We start from the raw sequence: 13,461 nt of genomic DNA, 5'->3' as shown, positions 1-13,461 counted from the left end.
AATCTGTGTCTAGGAAGATTTATTATCGAGTCTGGAAGACTTACATTTCTTGGTTTTCTCATAAATTCTCCTGGCATTCTTTTAGAATTCCTAGAATTTTACAGTTTCTTCAGGATGGTTTGGATAAAGGTTTGTCTGCAAGTTCCTTGAAAGGACAAATCTCTGCTCTTTCTGTTCTTTTTCACAGAAAGATTGCTATTCTTCCTGATATTCATTGTTTTGTACAGGCTTTGGTTCGTATCAAACCTGTCATTAAATCTCTCCTCCTTGGAGTCTTAATTTGGTTCTGAGGGCTTTACAAGCTCCTCCGTTTGAACCTATGCATTCTCTGGATATTAAATTACTTTCTTGGAAAGTTCTGTTCCTTTTGGCCATCTCTTCTGCTAGAAGAGTTTCTGAGTTATCTGCTCTTTCTTGTGAATCTCCTTTTCTGATTTTTCATCAGGATAAGGCGGTGTTGCGGACTTCATTTAAATTTTTACCTAAGGTTGTGAATTCTAACAACATTAGTAGAGAAATTGTTGTTCCTTCATTGTGTCCTAATCCTAAGAATTCTCTGGTGAGATCTTTACATTCTTTGGATGTAGTAAGAGCTTTAAAATATTATGTTGAAGCTACTAAAGATTTTAGAAAGACTTCTAATCTATTTGTTATCTTTTCTGGTTCCAGGAAAAGGTCAGAAGGCCTCCGCCATTTATTTGGCGTCTTGGTTAAAGTCTTTGATTCATCATGCTTATGTAGACTTGGGTAAATCTCCGCCTCAAAGGATTACGGCTCATTCTACTAGGTCAGTTTCTACTTCCTGGGCGTTTAGGAATGAAGCTTCTGTTGATCAGATTTGCAAAGCAGCAACTTGGTCTTCTTTGCATACTTTTACTAAATTCTACCATTTTGATGTTTTCTCTTCTTCTGAAGCAGTTTTTGGTAGAAAAGTACTTCAGGCAGCTGTTTCAGTTTGATTCTTCTGCTTATAATTTCAGTTTTTTTCATTATTAAGATTAAAACTTTTGTTTTGGGTTGTGGATTATTTTTCAGCGGAATTGGCTGTCTTTATTTTATCCCTCCCTCTCTAGTGACTCTTGCGTGGAAGTTCCACATCTTGGGTATTTATTATCCCATACGTCACTAGCTCATGGACTCTTGCTAATTACATGAAAGAAAACATAATTTATGTAAGAACTTACCTGATAAATTCATTTCTTTCATATTAGCAAGAGTCCATGAGGCCCACCCTTTTTTGTGGTGGTTATGATTTTTTTGTATAAAGCACAATTATTCCAATTCCTTATTTTGATGCTTTCGCTCCTTTCTTATCACCCCACTTCTTGGCTATTCGTTAAACTGAATTGTGGGTGTGGTGAGGGGTGTATATATAGGCATTTTGAGGTTTGGGAAACTTTGCCCCTCCTGGTAGGAATGTATATCCCATACGTCACTAGCTCATGGACTCTTGCTAATATGAAAGAAATGAATTTATCAGGTAAGTTCTTACATAAATTATGTTTTTTATTCTATCTGCTGGGCAGGATAAACAGTATCGTGATACCAAGAAAATGAATAATATTTGACAATAGAAGTAAATTAGTAAGTTGTTTAAATTTTCATGCTCTATCTGAATTATGAAAGTAAAAAAAATATTTAATTTTCTAGTGGCAGCTGCTCCATTGTCACTGTTTTAACATCATTTTACACACAGAACATATCAAAGGGACCTTCATTTTCTGTTTTGTCTACTGGTTTCAGGGGTCAAGTCGAGCGGGAACGCATGGGAAGGGAGTTCTTGCACTATTTTTGCACTAAGTTCCCCCTGGACAGAGAAGAGAAACGTTTCAGTAAACACTGCTGCTGTTAGTGGGAGGAGCAGGAGCACAGTCTGGCTAGAGGGATAGTGAGATCCTCTAGTAATGGGCAGTAACACTTCCTACATTACACTAAATGCAAGCATGTCACTGGAACTACTGTATGAAAACCCTGCAATGTGTGTAAAAAATGGTGCTAACATTTCTGTGTGGCTTGCTCTGGGGTTATTTAGCTCCTACTAACTATTGTACTTCTACTTTTTATTAAAAGGAACATAAAATCTAATTTTATTATAATAAAGAAAAAACACCACATAAACTTCTTTTGGAGGGTGGATGAGTCAGTTTCACCTATGGCAGTGTTTTTCAACCAGTGTGCCGTGGCACACTAGTGTGCCGTGAGAGATCCTCAGGTGTACCGCGGCAGACTGACAACAGTGCGGGGGTGTCCCTCTTTCAAATTTTGAAATATTGGGAGGTATGTGACAGGCTCATCAGGCATCATTTACAACCATGACATTGACATTCATTCACAGACAATCATGATTGTTTGTGAATGAATGTCAATATGTCATGTATAGTTTGTAGGAGGCATGGCATGACAGCACAGTACAGTGTGTATATGTATCCTGTATTAGGCTACAATGTTTGATCTTGTAAAATTTTGGGATGGTGGTGTGCCACAGGATTTTTAAATGTAAAAAAGTGTGCCACGGCAAGAAAAAGGTTGCAAATCACTGACCTTTGGTATGTTTTTAAGGAGTGGTCCTTATCTGCCATTGAGCAGTCAGTTACTATGAATAGGTGGTGTACAAACAGGTACTTCCTGTTTCAAAATCAATTTGGCAGCTTTTACTAATATTTTCTCTTGTTAAGTGTATCCAGTCCACGGATCATCCATTACTTGTGGGATATTCTCCTTCCCAACAGGAAGTTGCAAGAGGATCACCCACAGCAGAGCTGCTATATAGCTCCTCCCCTCACTGCCATATCCAGTCATTCTCTTGCAACTCTCAACAAAGATGGACGTAGTAAGAGGAGAGTGGTGTATTATAGTTAGTTTTTTAACTTCAATCAAAAGTTTATTTTTAAATGGTACCGGAGTGTACTGTTTCATCTCAGGCAGCATTAGAAGAAGAATCTGCCTGTGATTTCTATGATCTTAGCAAAAGTAACTAAGATCCATTGCTGTTCTCACATATTCTGAGGAGTGAGGTAACTTCAAAGAGGGAATGGCGTGCAGGTTTTCCTGCAATAAGGTATGTGCAGTTAATATTTGTCTAGGGATGGAATTTGCTAGAAAATGCTGCTGATACCGGATTAATGTAAGTAAAGCCTTAAATGCAGTGATAGCGACTGGTATCAGGCTTATTAATAGAGATACATACTCTTATAAAAGTGTAATATAAAACGTTTGCTGGCATGTTTAATCGTTTTTATATATGTTTGGTGACAAAACTTATTGGGGCCTAGTTTTTTTCCACATGGCTGGTTTGATTTTTGCCTAGAAACAGTTCCTGAGGCTTTCCACTGTTGCAATATGAGTGGGAAGGGCCTATTTTAGTGCTTTTCTGTGCAGCTAAAAATACTGACAGAGACATTCAGCTTCTTCCTGCATGATCCAGGACATCTCTGAAGGGCTCAAAAGGCTTCAAAGTCGTGTTTGAGGAGGGTAACAATCACAGTAGACTGTGGCAGTTGTTGTGACTGTGTTTAAAAAAGTTTTTGTCATTTATTATTCTGTTTTTGTTATTAAGGGGTTAATCATCCATTTGCAAGTGGGTGCAATGCTCTGCTGACTTGTTACATACACTGTAAAAATTTTGTTAGTGTAACTGCCTTTTTTCACTGTTATTTCAAATTTTGTCAAAATTTGTTTCTCTTAAAGGCACAGTAACGTTTTTTTATATTGCTTGTTAACTTGCTTTAAAGTGTTTTCCAAGCTTGCTAGTCTCATTGCTAGTCTGTACAAACATGTCTGAAACAGAGGATACTTGTTCATTATGTTTAAAAGCCATGGTGGAGCCCCATAGGAGAATGTGTACTAAATGTATTGATTTCACCTTAAACAGTAAAGATCAGTCTTTATCTATAAAAGAATTGTCACCAGAGGGGTCTGTCGAGGGGGAAGTTATGCCGACTAACTCTCCCCACGTGTCGGACCCTTCGCCTCCCGCTCAAGGGACGCACGCTAATATGGGGCCAAGTACATCAGGGACGCCCATAGCGATTACTTTGCAGGACATGGCTGCAATCATGAATAATACCCTGTCAGAGGTATTATCCAGATTGCCTGAATTGAGAGGCAAGCGCGATAGCTCTGGGGTTAGACGAGATACAGAGCGCGTAGATGCTGTAAGAGCCATGTCTGATACTGCGTCACAATATGCAGAACCTGAGGGCGGAGAGCTTCAGTCTGTGGGTGACGTCTCTGAATCGGGGAGACCTGATTCAGAGATTTCTAATTTTAAATTTAAGCTTGAGAACCTCCGTGTATTGCTTGGGGAGGTATTAGCTGCTCTGAATGACTGTGACACAATTGCAGTGCCAGAGAAATTGTGTAGGCTGGATAAATACTATGCAGTGCCGGTGAGTACTGATGTTTTTCCAATACCTAAAAGGCTTACAGAAATTATTAGTAAGGAGTGGGATAGGCCCGGTGTGCCCTTTTCCCCACCTCCTATATTTAGAAAAATGTTTCCAATAGATGCCACTACACGGGACTTATGGCAGACTGTCCCTAAGGTGGAGGGAGCAGTTTCTACTTTAGCAAAGCGTACCACTATCCCGGTTGAGGACAGTTGTGCTTTTTCAGATCCAATGGATAAAAAAATTAGAGGGTTACCTTAAAATGTAAAAAAATGTTTATTCAACAAGGTTTTATTTTACAGCCCCTTGCATGCATTGCGCCTGTCACTGCTGCGGCGGCATTCTGGTTTGAGGCCCTGGAAGAGGCCATCCATACAGCTCCATTGACTGAAATTGTTGACAAGCTTAGAACTCTTAAGCTAGCTAACTCATTTGTTTCTGATGCCATTGTTCATTTGACTAAACTAACGGCTAAGAATTCCGGATTCGCCATCCAGGCGAGTAGGGTTCTATGGCTCAAATCCTGGTCAGCTGATGTGACTTCAAAGTCTAAATTACTCAACATTCCTTTCAAGGGGCAGACCTTATTCGGGCCTGGTTTGAAAGAAATTATTGCTGACATTACTGGAGGTAAGGGTCATACCCTTCCTCAGGACAGGGCCAAATCAAAGGCCAAACAGTCTAATTTTCGTGCCTTTCGAAATTTCAAGGCAGGTGCAGCATCAACTTCCTCTGCTTCAAAACAAGAGGGAACTTTTGCTCAATCCAAGCAGGCCTGGAAACCTAACCAGTCCTGGAACAAGGGCAAGCAGGCCAGAAAGCCTGCTGCTGCCTCTAAGACAGCATGAAAGAGCGGCCCCCTATCAGACAACGGATCTAGTAGGGGGCAGACTCTCTCTCTTCGCCCAGGCGTGGGCAAGAGATGTTCAGGATCCCTGGGCGTTGGAGATCATATCTCAGGGATATCTTCTGGACTTCAAAGCTTCTCCTCCACAAGGGAGATTTCACCTTTCAAGATTATCTGCAAACCAGATAAAGAAAGAGGCATTCCTAAGCTGCGTACAAGATCTCCTTGTAATGGGAGTGATCCATCCAGTTCCGCGGACGGAACAAGGACAGGGGTTTTATTCAAATCTGTTTGTGGTTCCCAAAAAAGGGAACCTTCAGACCAATTTTGGATTTAAAGATCCTAAACAAATTCCTCAGAGTTCCGTCATTCAAGATGGAAACTATTCGAACCATTTTACCCATGATCCAAGAGGGTCAGTACATGACCACAGTGGACTTAAAGGATGCCTACCTTCACATTCCGATTCACAAGAATCATCATCAGTTCCTGAGGTTTGCCTTTCTAGACAGGCATTACCAATTTGTAGCTCTTCCATTCGGGTTGGCTACAGCCCCAATAATTTTTACAAAGGTTCTGGGCTCACTTCTGGCGGTCCTAAGACCGCGAGGCATAGCGGTGGCTCCTTACCTGGACGATATCCTGATACAGGCGTCAAGCTTTCAAATTGCCAAATCTCATACAGAGATAGTTCTGGCATTCCTGAGGTCGCATGGGTGGAAAGTGAACGAAGAAAAGAGTTCTCTATCTCCTCTCACAAGGGTTTCCTTCCTAGGGACTCTAATAGATTTTGTAGAAATGAAAATTTACCTGACGGAGTCCAGGTTATCAAAACTTCTAAATGCTTGCCGTGTTCTTCACTCAATTCCGCGCCCCACGGTGTTTCAGTGCATGGAAGTAATCGGCTTAATGGTAGCGGCGATGGACATAGTGCCATTCGCGCGCCTGCATCTCAGACCGCTGCAATTATGCATGCTCAGTCAGTGGAATGGGGATTACACAGATTTGTCCCCTCTACTAAATCTGGATCAGGAAACCAGAGATTCTCTTCTCTGGTGGTTATCTCGGGCCCATCTGTCCAAGGGTATGACCTTTCGCAGACCAGATTGGACAATTGTAACAACAGATGCCAGCCTTCTAGGTTGGGGTGCAGTCTGGAACTCTCTGAAGGCTCAGGGTTCATGGACTCAGGAGGAGAAACTCCTCCCAATAAATATTCTGGAGTTAAGAGCAATATTCAATGCTCTTCTGGCTTGGCCTCAGCTAGCAACACTGAGGTTCATCAGATTTCAGTCGGACAACATCACGACTGTGGCTTACATCAACCATCAAGGGGGAACCAGGAGTTCCCTAGCGATGTCAGAAGTCTCCAAGATAATTCGCTGGGCAGAGACTCACTCTTGCCACCTGTCAGCGATCCATATCCCAGGTGTAGAGAACTGGGAGGCGGATTTTCTAAGTCGTCAGACTTTTCATCCGGGGGAATGGGAACTCCATCCGGAGGTGTTTGCTCAATTGGTTCTCCGTTGGGGCAAACCAGAATTGGATCTCATGGCGTCTCGCCAGAATGCCAAGCTTCCTTGTTACGGATCCAGGTCCAGGGACCCAGAAGCGGCACTGATAGATGCTCTAGCAGCGCCTTGGTTCTTCAACCTGGCTTATGTGTTTCCACCGTTTCCTCTGCTCCCTCGTCAGATTGCCAAAATCAAACAGGAAAGAGCATTGGTGATATTGATAGCGCCTGCGTGGCCACGCAGGACCTGGTATGCAGACCTAGTGGACGTGTCATCCTTTCCACCATGGACTCTGCCTCTGAGACAAGACCTTCTAATACAAGGTCCTTTCAATCATCTGAATCTACTTTCTCTGAGACTGACTGCATGGAGATTGAACGCTTGATCCTATCAAAGCGTGGCTTCTCCGAGTCAGTAATTGATACCTTAATACAGGCACGAAAGCCTGTCACCAGGAAAATTTACCACAAGATATGACGTAAATATCTTGGTATCCCACAAGTAATGGATGATCCGTGGACTGACTACACTTAACAAGAGAAAACATAATTTATGCTTACCTGATAAATTTATTTCTCTTGTAGTGTATCCAGTCCACGGCCCGCCCTGTCCTTTTAAGGCAGGTCTAAATTTTAATTAAACTACAGTCACCACTGCACCCTATGGTTTCTCCTTTCTCGGCTTGTTTCGGTCGAATGACTGGATATGGCAGTGAGAGGAGGAGCTATGTAGCAGCTCTGCTGTGGGTGATCCTCTTGCAACTTCCTGTTGGGAAGGAGAATATCCCACCAGTAATGGATGATCCGTGGACTGGATACACTACAAGAGAAATAAATTTATCAGGTAAGCATAAATTATGTTTTTCATGAAAAAACATACTGGGTTTAAAGGGATATGAAACCCAGTTTTTATTTTCCTGATTCAGATAGAGCAGCAATTTTAAGCAGCTTTCTAATTTACTGGTATTATACATTTTTCTTTGTTCACTTAATATCTTTATTTGAAAAGCAGGAATGTAAAGCTTAGGAGCCAGCCTATTTTTGGTTCAGCACCTGGGTAGCACTTGCTGATTACTGGCTAAATGTAGCCACCAATCGGCAAGCGCTACCCAGGTGCTAAATCAAAAATGGGCCAGCTCCTAAATTTTACAATCCTGTGTTTTCAAATAAAGATACCAAGAGAATGAGAAAAAATTTAATAGGAGTAAATTAGAAAGTTGCTTAATTGCTGCTCTATGGGAATCAGGAAAATAAAAAATATTGGGTTTCATATCTCTTTAATGATTTGTGACATTAAAAAAAATAATCTTAATCTGTCATTTGGAAATATGAAGCATTTGGGTTCACAGTTCTATATATATATCTGTATATTCTATTTTTTGCTTAATCAATTAATGGGACAGTCTACTCCCAGGATTTTTATTCTTTAAAACAATAGTTAAACCCTTTTATTAACCATTCCCCAGTTTAGCATAACCAACACTGTTATATTTATACACTTTTTACCTCTGTGATTACCTTGTATCTAAGCCTTTGCAGACTGCCTCTTATTTCATTTTTTTGCCAGACTTTCATTTTTAGCCAATCAGAGTTGGTGAGCACAATGTTATCTATATGACACACACTAACTAGCACTGCTTAGCTGTAAAAAAAACTGTCAAAATGCACTGAGATAAAACGCCACCTTTAATGGTTTTGAAATTAGCATAGGGGCCTACTTAGATTTAGCTTTCAACAAAGAATACCAAGAGAACAAAGCAAATTGAGGATAAAAGTAAACTGGAAAGTTGTTTAAAATTGCATGCCCTATCTGATTATTTAAAGTTTAATTTTGACTAAACTGTCCCTTTAAATATATCTTTCAGGTCCAGTTGTCGGAGAAGTTCTTCATCTGTTAATGCCAATTCTCAAGACGTACCTTCAGCCAACTAAAGATCCACAGATGCGCTTGAAAATTTTCACAATGTTGTCAAAATTGCTACTTAAAGCCAATGAAACAGTCAATTCTCAGGGGTATGTAGAATTTGTGGACTTGATACAAAACAATAGACATTTATTCAAAGGTTTGTGAGCAGCACTGGCTTGCAGGAAACAATAGTATAGGCATAAATGTGTGAATAGGATATTGTTCTGTCCCAAATCCTACATAAAAATGTTAATTAACTTCTTAAAAACAATGAACAAATATGGTGCTCACATTGTGAGTAGCATCCGTAATCTTACTGGGACATTCATCTCAAATATAATTCTCCAGAAAATGTTTAATTAATGAAAACATAACAATATTATAGTAAACATTAAGATTTTTTTTTTTTTTTACTTTCCTAATTTTGCTGTAAAATATATTGGAAATTGTGCTTGTCGCACACTGCCCGGTGATCAAATACTGTACTAAATGCCAATTGCCTGACCTGGCTACTAACAACTTAGTAAATAATAAAATAGTGAATACAACAAAAAACACTAAAAAGTGATAAAATAACACACAAAAGTGAATACAAGATAACAAAAATAATGTGTTAGTTATGTGAAAAACTTTACACTTTGTGAAAAGAAAAAAAGAATACTTATAGGTAACCGTTTCTCATGTGAATCCAATTACAATGATGTAGGTCAGCTTTCACAAGTTCTTTTAATAAAACACAGAAAAGAGAACACCATTCTCATAGTGTTAAACTGTATATAGATGATGTTAATAGTATGTGAAGTCAAGTACTCATTTACCGGAGCTAAGACCAGCTCTGGGTGTAAATGGATCTTTGAATTACTGCACAGGCAAAACAGGATCTCATCTCATAAAAAGTGATTTATTATACAAAACTATATAGTTTAAAAACAAGGCAACGGTGTAACTCAGGGTATAAACCAGGGACTCAGGCAAAGGATTACAAACATGTGATGTTATCGCATTGATCTATTGCAAACAGTTCACCAAAGATGCTGCCTGTCCGTGCCGGTTAGTAGTCCCGCCCCTCTCCGTGGCGTTTTCCTCAATCTTTTCACAAAGTGGAAAGTTATTCACATTACTGACACATTATTTTTGTTACATACTACTTGGTGATTGCTTACAGATAGCCCTAACTAGCCACAATCAAGGGAGATGAGACAAACATACTCAACAGGGTTTTTATGTGCTTGAGTCTTGATTTGCAAAACACTGTGTGTTATGATGAAAATATTTATTTTGTATGTAGATTGTTTGCAGTCCAGTACCAAATTGCTGATACTTACTATACGTGTATAAAAATGACTTTAGGGTCCTTTTTAAAGGGACAATAAACACTAAATACATTTTATGCACCTCCCTCTAATCATGGATGCTGCCATTATGGAACCTAAGTTACACTGCAGGTATCAGGAGGGTTACTGCACATATGCAAACAGGTCATCACTGGAACGCAGTGAAAGCTAGATTTCAACATGGCGGCCCCCATTTCAAATGTACAGTGTTTATTGTGTCTTTAAGAATTTAGCTTTGATTATAACGCAAAAGGTCCATAGAGCTAAACCCATTCTGTAGTATTTACTTTAATTGTGTAGGAAGAGGGATCATATCCCCTAAATATAAAGCAGGGTTTAAAAAGTCATTAAAGTAATGCATTACAATGAAGCATTTAACTTTAATTCTTTTTTTTTTTTTTTTGCTCATTTATATTTTAAATTGAACTGACTTTGTGTTTGCAGCCCCCAGAGTGACTGAAACACTTTTTGTTTTTTGCGGGTTCTTCCCTTTTTGTTTGGTTGTAGTGACTGCATAAGGTTTTTTTTGAACACACACTGCCTCTGGCAAGAATGGCTCAAAGTGCTTGTTGTCTACTGAGCATGCTAGCTCCAAAACAATAAGCAATTGGAAGCTTGTGAATACAAAGTAAGTTCCACTGAAAATATACAGGAAAGAAACATGTATATGTTAATTGCTCACCTGTACTGCAATCCTCCTAGTGACACTGAAGTGATGCATTAATTCATTATTTCTCTTGTTAAGTGTATCCAGTCCACGGATCATCCATTACTTATGGGATATTAACTCCTCCCCAACAGGAAGTGCAAGAGGATTCACCCAGCAGAGCTGCTATATAGCTCCTCCCCTAACTGCCATTACCAGTCATTCTCTTGCACCCAACGAATAGATAGGATGTGTGAGAGGACTGTGGTGATTATACTTAGTTTCATACCTTCAATCAAAAGTTTGTTATTTTATAATAGCACCGGAGTGTGTTATTCCTTCTCTGGTAGAATTTGAAGAAGAATCTACCTGAGTCTTTCTATGATTTTAGCCGGAGTAGTTAAGATCATATTGCTGTTTCTCGGCCATCTGAGGAGAGGTAAACTTCAGATCAGGGGACAGCGGGCAGATTAATCTGCAAAGAGGTATGTAGCAGCTTATTATTTTCTGACAATGGAATTGATGAGAAAATTCTGCCATACCGATATAATGTAAACTCAGCCTTAAATGCAGTAGCAGCAACTGGTATCAGGCTGTCATGTATGTATATTTTACACTTCAGTATTCTGGGGAATGGCACTTCACTGGAATTATACTGTATGCATAAAACTTTAGCCTAATTTGCAGGGACTAGCAACAGGCTTTTTAATAACACTCAATTTATTAATACAACAAAAGAAAAGGGGGCGCCCTTGAGAGTATCTATAAATGGTAATATGTAGTATATGAGGTAGCTTATATGTTACCAATAGAAATGCACTTTTCAGTATAAATGATGATACACTGATTCAGTAGTAACTAGTATATATGTTGTGGACAGAGTAAATAGATGTTAACCTATACAATTTGATAATCACAATGTTAATAGGACAGTTGTATCTCACTCAAAACTAGTATATACGTTGTGAACAGAGTAAATAGATGTTAGCCTAAACAATTTGATAATCACAATGTTAATAGGATAGTTATATCTCACTCAAAGATAGTGGTTAATGGGTGACAATGATCACTATATTGTCCTTTATAAAGGTCTTGATAGTAGAATACCAAGGCAGCAATCTGTAGTGGTCCAGACCAGGATCCAATTAAGCAATCTAAAATATCAAACAGAGACAGATGCGCCACATGGCCCAATATTGTAGTTTCCAAATTTATGTAGATTTTACTATATAGTTGAACTCACATGTATTGGAGCACCTCAATTGGTGCAAATGACACAGTCTGGGATCTATAACAGTCACCCAGCAGACCGGCCTCTCGAGTTGTTCAGGGTCTGTGTAAAATAGAAAACACAAAAAAGCCTATATGGCCTAGTATTGTATGTAGAGTGATTTCACACCAGATAGTAGTATAAGATTTTGAACTCACATTTGGTGAAGCATCCCCAATGATGCTATAGAGACAAGCTGGGATTAATTCAGTCACCCAACAGACTTAGCTCGTGGCATACAGCATGCAATAGTCCTCTCAGTGGTCTTTAGGTCAGTGATATCCTCAGATAAAAACCAGTTCATAGGCAGCAAGTGTTTATAGTAAAAGTTAAAATCACTTTAATAAAATATTAAATTGCGACGCGTTTCTCAGTCTCAGACTGTTTCCTCAGGCATAATCTGCCTGAGGAAACAGTCTGAGACTGAGAAACGCGTCGCAATTTAATATTATTTTATTAAAGTGATTTTAACTTTTACTATAAACACTTGCTGCCTATGAACTGGTTTTTATCTGAGGATATCACTGACCTAAAGACCACTGAGAGGACTATTGCATGCTGTATGCCACGAGCTAAGTCTGTTGGGTGACTGAATTAATCCCAGCTTGTCTCTATAGCATCATTGGGGATGCTTCACCAAATGTGAGTTCAAAATCTTATACTACTATCTGGTGTGAAATCACTCTACATACAATACTAGGCCATATAGGCTTTTTTGTGTTTTCTATTTTACACAGACCCTGAACAACTCGAGAGGCCGGTCTGCTGGGTGACTGTTATAGATCCCAGACTGTGTCATTTGCACCAATTGAGGTGCTCCAATACATGTGAGTTCAACTATATAGTAAAATCTACATAAATTTGGAAACTACAATATTGGGCCATGTGGCGCATCTGTCTCTGTTTGATATTTTAGATCAATTTATTAATGTTAAACGTTTTTTGCTGGCATGTAAAATCGTTTAATTTTCTGAGGTACTGGGTGAAAAAATGTTTTGGGCACTATTTTTTTTCCACTTGGCAGTCGTTTTATTTAATTTATGACAGTTTACTGATCTCTCTCACTGTTATGTGTGAGGGGGAGGGGCCTTTTTTGGCGCTTTTGCTACGCATCTAAAAATTCAGTCAGAAGTTTATTGTCTTCCCTGCATGATCCGGTTCATCTCTACAGAACTCAGGGGTCTTCAAAACTTGTTTTGAGGGAGGTAATCACTCACAGCAGAGCTGTGAGATTGTAGTTGACTGTGATAAAAAAACGTTTATTTCTGTATTATTTTTTTTTTTTTTTTTTCTGCTATCAGGGTTAGTTATCCTTTGCTAATGGGAGCAATCCTTTGCTAAAATTGTGTTGTTTTTTTTTACAAAGATTTGATGCTATAACTTTTCAGTTTATTAATTTTCAACTGTCATAACTTTTTCTGTGCTTCTTATAGGCACAGTATGTTTTCATATTATAGTAAATTACTTGAAAAGTATTTCCAAGTTGCTAGTTTATTTGCTAGTGTGTTAAACATGTCTGATTCAGAGGAAGATATCTGTGCTATATGTGCTAAAGCC

General features: G+C 39.1%; 1 protein-coding gene across 1 annotated transcript in view; it reads left to right on the top strand.

The window, feature by feature from the left end:
• The window catches only part of DNAAF5 (dynein axonemal assembly factor 5), a 288,383-nt gene that overhangs the window by 141,463 nt on the left and 133,459 nt on the right, over window positions 1–13,461 (top strand). Inside the window, exon 9 of the mRNA XM_053695125.1 lies at window positions 8,614–8,761. Within this exon, the coding sequence (XP_053551100.1) occupies window positions 8,614–8,761 (148 nt within the window). The remainder of the gene's footprint in view (window positions 1–8,613; window positions 8,762–13,461) is intronic.

Source organism: Bombina bombina, chromosome 11, assembly GCF_027579735.1.
Source record: "Bombina bombina isolate aBomBom1 chromosome 11, aBomBom1.pri, whole genome shotgun sequence".
Taxonomy (NCBI): domain Eukaryota; kingdom Metazoa; phylum Chordata; class Amphibia; order Anura; family Bombinatoridae; genus Bombina; species Bombina bombina.
Note: the sequence above shows the minus strand (reverse complement) of the source record. Positions and strands in the feature narration are given on the sequence as shown.